Source organism: Sphaeramia orbicularis, chromosome 1 (genome assembly GCF_902148855.1).
Source record: "Sphaeramia orbicularis chromosome 1, fSphaOr1.1, whole genome shotgun sequence".
In the NCBI taxonomy this organism is placed as follows: Eukaryota; Metazoa; Chordata; class Actinopteri; order Kurtiformes; family Apogonidae; genus Sphaeramia; species Sphaeramia orbicularis.
This window is the reverse complement of record NC_043957.1, coordinates 8626002-8640157: the sequence shown is the minus strand read 5'-3', so window position 1 is coordinate 8640157 and position 14156 is coordinate 8626002. Positions and strand designations below refer to the sequence as shown.

General features: G+C 35.2%; 1 protein-coding gene across 2 annotated transcripts in view; it reads left to right on the top strand.

Annotated features, from left to right (window-relative positions):
* Positions 1 to 13777, top strand: part of slc43a1b (solute carrier family 43 member 1b) — a 45159-nt gene extending 31382 nt beyond the window's left edge. For both annotated transcript variants that reach the window (XM_030134472.1, XM_030134390.1), the window contains exons 6-15: positions 2419 to 2511; positions 4007 to 4140; positions 4435 to 4577; positions 7589 to 7735; positions 7823 to 7858; positions 7963 to 8095; positions 9490 to 9619; positions 9710 to 9783; positions 11056 to 11179; positions 12438 to 13777. In XM_030134472.1, the coding sequence (XP_029990332.1) occupies positions 2419 to 2511; positions 4007 to 4140; positions 4435 to 4577; positions 7589 to 7735; positions 7823 to 7858; positions 7963 to 8095; positions 9490 to 9619; positions 9710 to 9783; positions 11056 to 11179; positions 12438 to 12644 (1221 nt within the window). In that variant the 3' untranslated portion in view covers positions 12645 to 13777. The remainder of the gene's footprint in view (positions 1 to 2418; positions 2512 to 4006; positions 4141 to 4434; positions 4578 to 7588; positions 7736 to 7822; positions 7859 to 7962; positions 8096 to 9489; positions 9620 to 9709; positions 9784 to 11055; positions 11180 to 12437) is intronic.
* Positions 13778 to 14156: the final 379 nt, after the last annotated feature.

The following is a 14156-nucleotide window of genomic DNA, read 5'->3' as shown; positions in this document are numbered from 1 at the left end:
CAGCTCACACAGTCTTAAAACCATTCAAACACTTGCATACTGCCTATGTTAATTTTTTTTTTTTTTTATTAAACCTTTATTTAATCAGAGAGACTCTTTTACAAATCCTGCCTACTAAAACACTATCTATATATGGTGTAACTCACAGTTCCTGAAAATCTGACATGTCAAAGCTTTTCACCTGACAGCCACATACTGATATACAATACTGTTCACTGGCGCCTCCATGTGGTGAACATATGGCAGCATCTACAGCAGTGGTGTCAAACACATTTTAGTTCAGGGGGCCAATACAAACTAATTTCATCTTAAATGGGCCGGACCAGTAAAATAATAACATAATAACCTATTTAAAAAATTACACCTTCACGTTTTTCTTTTTATTTTTATGCAAAAAAGTAAAATTACATAATGAAAATGTTTACAACTACAAACTTTCCTTTAAAATAATGTGAATAAATAAAATTTCTTATCAAACATAAATGCAATTTTAACAATATTATCTCTCAGTTTAACATTTACATATGTGTATTACAACTTACAGATCACAGTGGGTCTACAAATGCACAAAGCATTTAGTAATAGGTATAATATTGTTGAGATTGCATATACTTCTCTTAAGACATTTCAGGTTGTTCAAATTTGTTAAGGTTATTCATATGTTTTGAGACAGGATAGTTTGTAAATGCAAACATTTTCATGCCATTTTACTTCTCTTTTTTTTTTACAATAAATCAGACAAAAATTTGGAGTTGTCATTATTGATAGGTTATAATAGTATTTTACTGGTTTGACCCACATGAGATTGAACTGGTCTGTATGTGACCCCTAAATTAAAATGGTTTTGACATCACTGATTGTTAATATCTTCAGTATGAGGCCACCAAATCTATCCTATGGGCCAGATTAGACCCTTTGGAGGGCCAGTTTTGTGTTTGACACCTCTGATCATATTCAGTCATCTGCCAGTATTTTGAACATAATGTTTTGTTTTGGGTTTTTTACATAATGGCAGAAAAATAAGTAACAACCCCCTGAATGGGGCTTTTATTTTCAGTTTTGTGGAGTCCACTCCAGCTGAGGATCATATTCACACCTCAATGTCTTATCTACAAATGACAACATACACTTTGCTCATCACTTTGCAATTACACCTCGTTGCCATAGTAACGACCAGCCCCCTGCATAACTTTGACACATGTCTTCAAAATTAATGTCTGATGTAAGATAATAACACATTGACTTCTATAAGCACACACTCAGTGGCCAGAAAACTTTACCTCTTCTCTTTTTCGGTTTCATTCAACCAGATTAAGTCACAATGAGGAATCCAAGAAGTAAAGGGATGATGAGAGGCTTAAAGTGGCAGAAAAGTGGGATTTATTCAACCCAAGAAAAGCAAAAATAATACAGAACCAAAAGGATCATAACTGGGCCTGTTACAGAGGTCAATGCAATATAACTGGAATCAAAATAATAAAATATTGACACGAGAGGACATTAAGGCTCATTATTCTGAGATTGTGGTCCGAGGATTGTGGGTAGTGAAAGAGCACTGAGGACCCACAGATGCCTTAACATTGGAACAGTCTTCCAGTAAAACCTGATGTTTTAGATTTATGTAACTGAAGCCTTGAAGGATCCATTCTCGAGATAAGGAAATGACCATCTAGTGGCTTTCACAAACCTATCAAGTTACACACAAGGGGGGAAAAACATGGACACCACCTACTGCTAGATAAATACCCAAAAAAAAAACTAAGTAGAACTAAATTCTCCCTATTACCACAGTCTGCAGTTCAGTCAGTTTCTGGTAGTAACTCCATGTGTTTGTGACTACATATATAGGAGTCAAACTTAAGGTTTAAGGTTGAAATTTATTCGGTCATCTTCCATAATACAGAACATACAATCAATAAGGTTGATTTTAAGTCAACTGACCATGAATTCTGTTGAGACTGAACAGGCTTAGGCAGAAGCTAAATGCTTATATATACACCTCACCTACATTCAAATCAAAATCAGTTTTAGGCACCAATCAATGCATTAAAAATCATTCTTGCTTGTATCCCTTGAAAATATCTTTACAAACCAATGTTTTGAAAACCTGTGATGAATTACACATCTTTAAATGTTAACTCCAATAACAGAAATACATCTTCTTTTTATACATTTAATGGCTTTTTGTACCGTAAACATGCAAACACTTCTGAAATCATACCTGCTTTCCTGTATCAAAAAGAACTTTTGAACAGAGTCTGGGAGTGACCTTTGTTATGGCGGTTTATGGCTGATACGAACGTGTCCCGGCTGTATATTTTCAAGTCTATATCCTTGGTGTTGTAGTGTGTACATATACTGTGTATCAAACCATTAACGTATTTGTTCTTTCTCTTTATTTTTATGTCTTCCACATAGCTGCCCAACATGTTTGGTAATATTCGGTCGACCATCCTTTCACTGATGATCGGCTCCTATGCCTCCTCTGCGGTCACATTTCCTGGTGTCAAGGTGATCACACACTTGCGCTATATCTTAATTGCATTTTAAAATTGTATTTTAATTGGATTTTTAATTGCATTTTGGACTGTGAAGCACTTTGTGACTCCCTGTCCGTGCTGTATAAATAAAAATTACTTACTTATTTACTTACACTGCTAAAAAAAAATGAAAAAAAAAAAAAAACCTCACTTTGTTTAACTGATGATTAGTGTTAGGTTAGTAGCTTCTTCATGCTGCTATAAAGCTTGCAGTATCTGTCTTGACAATGTTGCATTCATACGTTGTTTTTTTGTTTTGTTTTTGTTTTTGTTTTTTCAAGAAAATGTAAATAAAAGCAAATGCATGAGAGGAAGTGAAACATTAAAAGGAGTGAAGAAACATGAACTCTTTGCATGGAGTTTATAGGGATGCAAACTCCTCATTCTTTGTCAAAATCATATATTTTTCCCATGCAAAAATCAACTGTATTTCCACATTTTAAAAATGAGATTGAAACTTTTCTGAGGGGTTTACATCTTTGTCATCCTCCCCCCTGATATGTTTGGATCCCTAAATTTTGTCTAGAGTAAAAATAACATAATTGAAAGTTAAAGGGAAAAAATGTGTTCTTTTTTACTTTGGCTTTGGATTACCTTAACCCTTCATGTTTCACTTTTTTCAGTCAATATTGTTTTGTTTTTACCTATAATTTAGGGCCTTGCTGTGGATTTCTGTTGACACTGAAACTAAATTAACTGAACTGAAAAAGAGTCTGTCAGATTTGGGCAATTTGGACAGTAAAGAATTATGTAAAATAGAATCAACCTCAGGTTTTGTGAAGGTTTAAATGTTGGAATGACTCCTTTTGTCATCATTTGACTAAAAACTATATATATGTATTTTGCATGATTTTCCATCTACATCATTACAGTCCTCAGAAAATAGTTCATTAGCTTGATAGTTTTTGTGGATTTGAAATGAATATAAAGACAGAAGAAAATAGATTGTTAATTTAAGGGTCTAAACACAGTAATGTCCTGTCAAAGAGCGAATTTTAATGGATTGCCATTCCAACATTTATTTCAATATGAAGTAGCTCCTTCTTTTGGATAATCCCTCATGGTCCAACTAAAGCAAAAATTTATTTAAAAGTAAAAATGTAGGTCATTTAGCAAGACTAATCTGTCAAATTGTCTCTATAATGTCCCGTCAGAGAGATTTCAAATACCGTGTTTTGACCCTCAACTAAAATCCTCCATTGTTCGTGGACTTAAAGAATGTGAAACAGTCATGGAAATGTTACTGAAACCTCTTGGAAAAGTTTTTAAATTTTGTGTGGGACTTTAGAAAATGATGTAATAGAAAAGGTTCTATTTTCTATCCATTATTTCAGAGCCTGTGATATACAGTATATGTATGATTACACCAGTGTAATTCCATCATTGTAACACATCCTCCTCCTCCTCCTCCTCCTCCTCCTCCTCCTCCTCCTCCTCCTCCTCCTCCTCCTCCTCATCACCTGCAGTTGATCTACGACCTGGGCGTGTCATTCCGGGTCATCATGTGGGTCTGGTCTGGTATGGCCTGCATGGTCTTCCTCAACTGCTTCATCAACTGGCCGGGTGAATCCTTCCCTGCACCTGAAGACATCAGATACACGTCAGTACACACGTTTAGCAGCATAACTCTGCAAAACAAAAGAGAATCCCATTAGAGAATAAAGAGGAAATCAACTCTCAGGGTTTAATGAGGTTGTTGTTGTGGGACTCATGGACAGGATCATGAAATAACAGGCTCAAAAATAACTAAATGAATCCAAGTGTACGTCTGTTATACTCCAGTTCTATGCAAAGGTTAGAGGGCAGAGAATCTACCTTCATAAATGTCAAGAACACTCTGTAGATTTCTTCAAATTCCTCATCAAGGTTTTAACCTGTCCCTCCTATTCTGCAGTAAAAAGGTGAAGCTGAGTGGGGTCGTCACCGAGGACAAGATGACTGGGGAGAGGTACGTCACCCATGTGACCCTCATGGAAGAGACCATGGGAGCCAAGCAGCCTGAGCCGGAGCATCCAGGATCCCCGAGCTCAGGCCAAGGTGAGGAACTTTATCTGAAATGATGCTAGACTAAAGATGGTTTTATTCAGAGAGAAGATCTATTACAAGATTTCTAGTCTTTATTGTTACCATTTTGGGAATTTTTTTTCTTTCTTCTTCTTCCGCTTCTTCTCCTTTCCTTTTTACTGTAACTGGATCTGTGTATTGTGATTTTGCATCCTGTACTTTTTTTTTTTTTAAGAGGACCCCAGGAAGACAAGCCTGGCATTTGTGCATCGGCTAATGGGGATCCCCAATAAAGAATAAACAAGAATAAACAAGTTCAACACCATTTAAATTTGATCTAGAATAGAATAAGATTTATTGTCATTGCAAAATACCATTGTACAGTACAATGAAATTTGGTTTTATGCTCTGAAAAGTGCTAAAAAAAAAATACACACATCAATTATAAGATAGTCAAGAAAAAAAAAAAAAAATTATATATATATATATATATATATATATATATATATATATATATATATATATATATATATATATATATATATATACAAACAGTCAAGTAAAAATAAATGAGGTACACACACACACACACACAAGACTCCAGAATCAAACTCTGCAGAATACAGTCGACAGTAGCCACTGTAATAGTAAGTCTTTTTAAGTAAAGTGAGTAGTGTGATGTCCTGAGTATGGGTTCTGTTAGTATTTACACAGCAACAGAATGCAATTACATTGTAAAATGTCTGTGCTTATTTGATTTGGTTCAGAGCAGCCGCAACTCTGGGATAGAACTGGGATAGAAACTGTTCTTAAATCCAGACAGCCCACCCCCATCCAAGTTAGGCAGTATATCTGATATTCTGGTATTTTGAGCTGATGTTTTGATCTCATTGCCTCCGCCAGGAGGTATTGTGATCGCTTTGCTTTGTGTGCATGCATGTTTGTTTGTTTGTTTGTTTGTTTGTTTGTTTGTTAGCAAGAATACTCAAAACGTTATGGACGAATTTTCATGAAATTTTTAGGAAATGGTGATACTGGCACGGGGAACAAATGATTAAATTTTGGTGGTGATTGGGGGGGCAGATCTGTCTTGGTGGAGGTCTGCACTCTCTGAGTGCTGTTCTTGTTCCTCATAGATTTTCTGGGCTCACTGCAGGCTAAACTGAATTAAATGTTATCCTGCTTTTCTGTTGTTTAAAGCAAGCAGATTGAATTTATATGAAATTTTAAAATAAATCATACATTCAGAATACTCCCCACAGACATGTCAGGGGCTAAAGGGTTAAAGAAGATTGCATCTTAAATTTTGTTGTGCAGTGATATTTTGTTTTTTTCTTTAACAAATGAACTCTGCAGTTACTGATGCATTTAACACTGTCCTTTAATTCCAGAACTGAACAGCATTTACAGGGTTACAATTACAGTCCAGGGGTAGAAGTGAAGCGTTAACGGTGAAATGTTGCTGACAGCAGCAGAATGAGACTCCACAGATTTTTACAGTGAAACTTTTAAGCGTCAGATTGAAACTCCCTGAGGCTGTAACAGAAAAATGTCAGTCATAAGTGTAACACTGTCATTAGTCTGATGTGTTTCTCTGCTGGTCCTGTGGGAGCCAGTTGGAAACAGGTTTCTGGTTTTAAGAGTGAATAACCTGACACTGGAGCAGCAGCAAGAGGCAATAATGGAGCAACTCCGGGAAGAGTCCTAAAAATAAAAAAAAGACACTGATCCTGGAGCACTGGATCAGCCACAAACCACAGCTGTCTAAAATGAGAAATATTGAATCTAATGGTGAATGACTGCACACTGTCTGCATCACCATTTAATTAAATCTAATACAATCTGTGCACATTTAGACCGGACTAAACTGGACCACACTGACTTTCCCCTCCTCAGGAGACAGGTTCATAACAGGGATGATAGTGCAAAAAGACAAAAACTGACTCTGAATGTGGAAGGAAGGAAGGAAGGAAGGAAGGAAGGAAGGAAGGATGAATGGTAAAAATAAGCAGCCTGAGATTTAATCTTATCTTATTTAATTTTATTTTGCCTCTAGCAATATTAAACATTATTTTATTTTAAAATTATTTTCTTTAAATATTCCAATTTGACTGTTATGTTTACATTTAGCGTTGTAAAATATGTTTTTTCTATTACAAATTTTATCTCAAAATACTCCTTTATCCATATAAAATTTGGATTTTTACCCTCGGCCACACTGGCAGCAGGGTATTGTCATCAGTTGGTCTTCCTTTCGTCTGTCCGTCTGTCCAAAAACTTTGGCATGCACTGATAAGTCAGGCCACTGGGTGGCAGTAGTGCACCTGATAAGTCAGGCCGAGGGTTTTCAAGTACGTGCACATTATGTTTTAATCTTAAAAATCATTTTTCTCTTACATCTTTTTTGTATTTTATACTTATGACTGTTTCCACTAGAAATATAATTTTTTTTCTGTTGTTTTGATTCTTAACAAAAAGCAAAAAGCAAAACATTGCATTGTAACTTTTTTCTGACTTTTTTGACTTTTATTTTTCTTATATTTTCTCCATACTATTCATTATATTTTGACTTTCAATCAGAGAAAAGAATGCTTTACGACAACTTTTTTTCTTAAAATATTACCACTTTTTCCTGTGTATTCTAACTTTTAGTATTATGACTTTATTCTCTTAATATCAGATTTTTTACCATGCTGCTCCTAATACTTTTTATTTCAGACATTTGATGACATGGCACCTGATTTAAAAGTCAATAATATGATTAAATGGATGTTTTATGTCATAATGTTTTCAGACCTCAGAGAACCAAATAGTTGTAAAACACTTTCTAATAGATGGTTCTTCTATGTAGATGTTCTTCAACATCAGATTCATGTCCTTTGACTTTGATCTTTTAATTCAATATTTATTTTGGCTCTTTGTTTATTTTATTCGGTTCTTTAGTTTAAATTAATATGTTGTGTCGTTTTGCTGATCCTGGGTCTGCTTTATTCATCTGTCTGTCTGTCCATCTATCACCTTCTTTCCCTCCATCCCTCCTTCAGGTTCAGTACCTCTCTGCCACTCCGTGTGCTCTCCCATCCTCCTCTGGAGTCTCATCACCATGGCGATGACACAGCTGAGGCTCATCTTCTTTATGGGCGCCATGAATAAGATGCTGGAGTTCCTGGTCACCCACGGCGACCCCAATCGTAAGGACACTCAGCTACAACCAAAACTATATGAGTAAAGAAAAATATTATCTGTGATGTTTCAACTCTGGTTGGTGTCTGTTTCAGCTTCAGAAGCGCTGCAGAAGGAAGCAAATGAACAAGGTGAGAACTAGAATGATTATGCTCTCATTACAGTATAATTAAGCACTGCATTGACATATTCTCCAGTTGTCACTCATGTGTCTGTTCCCTCCGTGTTTCTACAGTTGGTTTCTACTCATCTGTTTTTGGTTCATTGCAACTGCTGTGTTTACTGACCTGTCCACTGATTGGCTACATCATGGACTGGAGGATGAAGGAATGTGAGGATGAAAACCCCTCCACAAACACAGAGAAGACGTAAGAAGGTTTCAGCGACTGAACTGAGAATTTTATAAACAGCTGGTTTTAGATCAGCTGAACTTTACAGAGTATAGGATTCTACAACATTTCAGGAATTAATCAACTGACAAAGAGTCTATTCTATTAAATCTAATGTAAAATCTAATCTAGCAGGAAATTATTTCGAGGTAATTATGAGCAGAGGAGTCAAAGCAATTTACCAAAAAGGAAGAAAACAAGAAATAATGGGGGGGGAGGGGGGGTGTTCATTAACACTTTCATGCACGAATTATGAAAAATACTATCTAGACTTATTTTTACATTGATTTTATTTCTCAAAATTAGGCTAAAGTTGAAATGCATTTTGATTTTTTTTTTTTAAACAAATGGTTTTATTAAGAAGTTATTGAACCTCACTGCAAATTTGAAAAGGCAAATTTAACACCCTCAGAGTTGAAATTAACACAAAACCAGGGTTTATATGGGAACCACCAGTTAAGTGTTAAATTAACACTTTTGAAAGTGTTAAAATGATTAACACTATGACAGTGTTCAGACAAACTCTTGAAGTGTAAAATATTAACACCACAATAGATGAAAAGAACACTAGATTAGTATTCAAAGTTCATTAATTAGTGGCACCAACAGAGTTAACTATTCAGCACTGCACCAGTATTTAAGTAACATTCTGTGGTGTTAAATGTAAATTTAACTAGTGTTTACTATATTACTCATAAGGTGTACATTGTCCACTGGGATTAACACAATTAGAGTTAAAAATGTACAATCTGTTAGTGTTAAGTCTAACCATCCACCACACATATACAATAATCACTCCAAAAAGTACTGCAATTATATATGCGATGGACAGTTTGAATTTTTGTATATTATTTTTATTTTTATTTATGTAAAGCTGTGAAACTCTTGTCCAAATGTGGTCAGTAAACCTATAGCTGGGTCTGAGGAAGTTAACTTTAGATCACAGTACAGTCCAAATTCTACAACTAAGATAATCCTTTTGTTCATTGTGTTGGATGTCATGCATGAAAGGGTTAAAATAGCTGCTGATGAACTCAAATGAATAAGAAAATCATCTTTTACCCAATAAAAGAACATCTAAATGTTGTTTTCTTTCAACCAGTGTTAATATTTAGTCATTTGGCCATAGATTTTAATTAACTGAAGATGAATAAACATATTTTATAGTGCAATATTTTCCCCGTTTTCCTAGCTTTTATGGAGAAAGTCTTAATCAAGTGTTAAATAAGACACTTTGCTAATGACTTAATTCAACTCCAAGACCAAAACATAAAAAAATTCTGTCCAAAAGCACGTGATTGATACATCCACATGAAGTCTGAATTCTGTGTGTGTTGGTTTGAACTTGACATTCGACATGTGTTCACCTTCAGCCAATCAGAGACCCCAAACAGAGACAGGAAAATCCAGAAACTGACCAATGCCATGCGAGCGTTCATCTTCACCAACCTCCTACTGGTCACCTTTGGAATCATCTCCCTGATTGATAACTTACCCATTCAGGTCAGTCAAATACTGGACAAAGAGCATGTCCTCATGAAGCCTATGCATCTGAATGTGTTGTTTATTATTGTGTGTTCACTTTTCTGTCAGATTGTGTCATTCGTTCTACACACCATTGTCAGAGGATTCATCCATTCCTGCTGTGGAGGTCTCTACGCCGCCGTGTGAGTCCTGACACCCATTAAAAAATCCATTGGATTAAAATGACATGAAAAGTCCATTCCAAATCTTAAAAGACTTTTGTTTTTTCACTGTGGAACTTTGAGCTTATTATTATTATTATTATTATTATTATTATTATTATTATTATTATTATTATTATTATTATTATTATTATTATTATTATTATTATTATTAATCATTTAACATCATTCAGAACTATGTGTTTTATGTTTAATTCACTTATTTTATTCTTATTTTATTCTATGCTTTAACTCTTAATGACCTGGAACTCGTTTTGTGGCAATTCCATTTGGATTTTTCCTCTACATTTAATCTCTTCTAAGTGATTTATCCCAGTTTATTATAATATAATCCTCAGCATTTTTCACAAAAACCTGGTATTTTTCTGTATTTAATTTACTGTATCAACACTGACACTGAGGAACAACTATCTTGTAGTTGAATTAGACTTTAACAAGAGTTGAAATTGTTTAATAGTTACTTTTAACTCAAACACTGAAAATGTAACATTTTTGATTTTGCTGTGTAAATTTCTTATTACAACCCTTAAAGGTAGCTCATGTAATTTACAATATCAACCTCTTCAGATGACCAAAACACCACAGAATGTTTTTAGAGAGTCAGGAAAACAAACAGAACAAGATAATTAGTCAAACACAAATGAAATAATCTGCAGGAATTATTAAAGATCTGTGGATTTATAGATATATATGTCCTTAAAGCAGTTATTTAAACAAAAAAAAATCTACAGGTTCAGTGAAAATTAAGATAAAAGCTAAGACTAAGGTACATTTATCTAGTTTTAATATTTTATTGTAAATCAGTCAGAGGCTGACACTGAAATTAATTTAATTTGAGGAGTTTAAACTTGCCCAGATAGGTATCATTTATTGTTTAATATTTGTAAGAGATGTAGCAGATAAGTGATAGGAAATATTAACAAGTAAATACAGTCATATACTTACTAACCCAGGCAAGCACAGCTTCTCTGATTAATGTAAGGAAAAGGGAATTTTGCTAAATTAACCTAATTTTAAGAAGTCTCTTAAGAAGACAGGAAACAGAGTTGCCGAAGCTCCATCCAAAGGTTAAAACGGTGTCTATCAGTTACTTTAAAGATTAGGTTAATAGTTTTCAGTATATGTATGAACTGCAGACACTGACTGACATGAGGGATTTAGGGATTTTTTTTTCGAAACTGTGGATTACGACAAACAATGACCGCTAATTTCTCCTGTATCATTCCCCTCCAGGTATCCAGCGAACCACTTTGGGACACTGACGGGCCTTCAGTCCATGGTCAGCGCTGCGTTCGCTTTGCTCCAGCAGCCTCTGTTCATGGTGATGGTGGGACCACTCAAAGGCGACCCCTACTGGGTACGACATGCAACACAGACCGACTTAAAACAAATAAACGCATGTGGAGAATTTGCACTGTTACCGTCATGACAGTGGATTTGAGTAAGAATCCCACTGTCACCTCTACTGTTATGATCGATGGTCAGACAGTTGAAAACGTAGAATAGCATAAACATTTTGGCACAGTCATTAGTTGCTTTTCCATTGACACCCAAATTGCGCGAATATAACTTGCACATAAAAATTTACCTAATGGAAAAACAATTTCGCCAAAACTTTTGTTTTTCAATTAAAAATTTTTGCGCTGGCAAGAGGTGTTTTTTTGGGCATAGTGCAAATGGTATATCACACAAAACTCCAATGGAAAGACCTTTTTTCACAACTAGAGTCACGTGAAATAAAAATGGATGTTGACGGACGTTACGACAAAAGAAGAAGAAGAGTTTTAAAAGAAACATGACGTTGTATGTGTGGACACACCAGGAAACTGAATCATTTTTTAATTTAGCACAGGATAGAGGGGTAATATATAATAATAATGAATACACCTGTAGATTGATAGGATATTTACATTCGTCGCCATGTTTACTGAATGACTTCTCATGTCATCTTGCGATAATAAATAAACAAATCATCATATTTGAGATTTAATGGAAAAACTGACATTATGCCCTTCTGTTTTTCGACATTTAGTAAATATCGGTGAAATTTTGCGCAGATGTCCAATGGAAAAATGACTATTGATGACAAACTGTACTTGGAGGCCAATGTGGATGCTGTTTGCAAAAAAAAAACACACCAATGCATGTATTTTTACTGGAAGCTCTGGAGTTTTAAGGTTGACCAGACTTTTATGAAGATGTTTTATTCTTGTTTTATTGTGCCAGTTCTTACCTTTTCTTTTATCTGCTGGTATGGCCTAATTACCATCAAAAATTAAAAAAAAAAAATGACTCCAGGGTATTGTGAAGGTGTGCAGCTGAATCGCAGGTATGACCTTAAATGAGCTTACACACCTGCATAAGCTCAGAACTCTGAATAAGGCCCAATTGATCCTGAATGGCCCCGCCCACCATCTATGGTCAGAGTTCATGCTGCTTCAGTCTGGTCATAGATACGCCCTACCATGTAGCAGGACCAACAGGCACAGAACTCTTTTGTTCCTGCTGCTATCAGGTTCCTGAATAGTGTGTGATTGCTGACTGGACAATAATTCTCCTCTAGGTGATAATAAAGTACCTGCAACCTTCAACCTTTGACTCCATTTCTCCAACAGATCAACCTCGGCCTCCTCATCTTCTCGTTGACCGGCTTCCTGCTCCCGGGTTATCTGTTCTACCACCGCAGGAATCTGATCAGGGCAAAGGCGAAGCGTGACAGGCACCCGGAGAACGCCGCTCTGACCCAATCAGAGAGCGAGGCTGATAAAAACAAAGCCAATGGCTACGCAGCTAATGCATCCACACCTAACGGGCACCCTTAAACTGACTTATAGGACTGAAATATTATAATTATTTTACAATTTTTTTTTTTATTTTGTAGTCGCAATTTTAATACGTGTTGTTGGACACAAATGCAACATTATTTTAGTTAAAATGTTAAAATCAAGCAAAAGAACAAAAGGATTTGAGAATTTTCAATTACCTAAAAGTGAGTGTCTGGTGAATGGCATGCTGGGATATAGGAAGGTAATCCGTTCATCGTAACAATAAGGATTAATACCATAAAGACGAGGACCATACGAGTGGTTTTACTCACTGTCTGATGTTAGTATTATTCATATCCAATTAGTTTGTATCACATAAAAGGGGTTTCTACAGCTGTTAAAGTGCTTTAATTCAGAAATCATAGTTATAGATGCGAATGTTTGTTATCTCACCTTATGTCTTCATTGTTTTCCTAAACAACAAGTGGATTAAACTAATTGATCCCTAATAATCCAATTGCACTCTTAAAGGTTCAGTTTGTAATCTGTCAGTGAAGATGCAGATTGAAAGTAGCTTAGTATTCACTTCACTCTTACCCACAGTGGTCAAAAGAGAAAAAAAACAAAGTAGGTCATCATTAGAGTCAGTGTTTGTTTGTCCTTTCTGGGCTCTTAACTCTGACATCTTATCAGCAATTTAAGTTTTATGTCTAAAAGCACCTGTGACTGGTCGAAGTCTGGGCTATGATGTAGGTTTTCTGCAGCCTCAGAGTTGAGTCCAGAGGAGTGGGCAGAATTCCTGTTTCTTCTCAGATTATCCAAATATACTGTAGGGCAAGGGTGTCAAACTCATTTTCTGTCAGGGGCCACATTCAGCCCAGTATGATCTCAAGTGGGCAGGACCAGTAACATAATAACAATGAAAAATATAAAATTACATTTTGATGTTGGCGGCCAAATCTGGCCTAACCCAGGGGTCCAATCCAGCCAATGGGATGATTATGTGAAATGTAAAAATTATATTGAATATTTTAACAATCAAGAATGTCAAAGTAATCTGTGTTCAGTGGGCACATACAACAATTTGATCTCAAAGGGGGTTGGACCAGTAAAATACTATTATAATAGTCTGTAGGCTGAGTAATGACAACTCCAAATTTGTGTAGTTTTTGTGTGTGTAAAAAAAAATTTTTTAAAAAGTAAAATTACATTGAAAACTTTACATTTACAAACTATCAGTTAAAACATTGGAATAACATGAACCATGAACAACCTTAAGTTTCTGAAGAAAAATAAGTACAATTTTAACAATATTACGCCTCAGCTTAGCATTATAATATTGTTAAAATTCTGTTTACTTCTCTTATGACATTTCATGTTTTTCGTATTTGTTCAGGTTATTCACATTTTTGTAAAAGTATAGTTTGTAAATGTAAACTTTTTAATCTAATTTTACAGTTTTTACAGTAAAACAAATACAAAAATTTGGAGATTTTGCCTATATGTTATTATGATAGTACTGTATTTTACTGGTCTGACCCCCTTGAGATCAAATTGGTCTGTATGTGA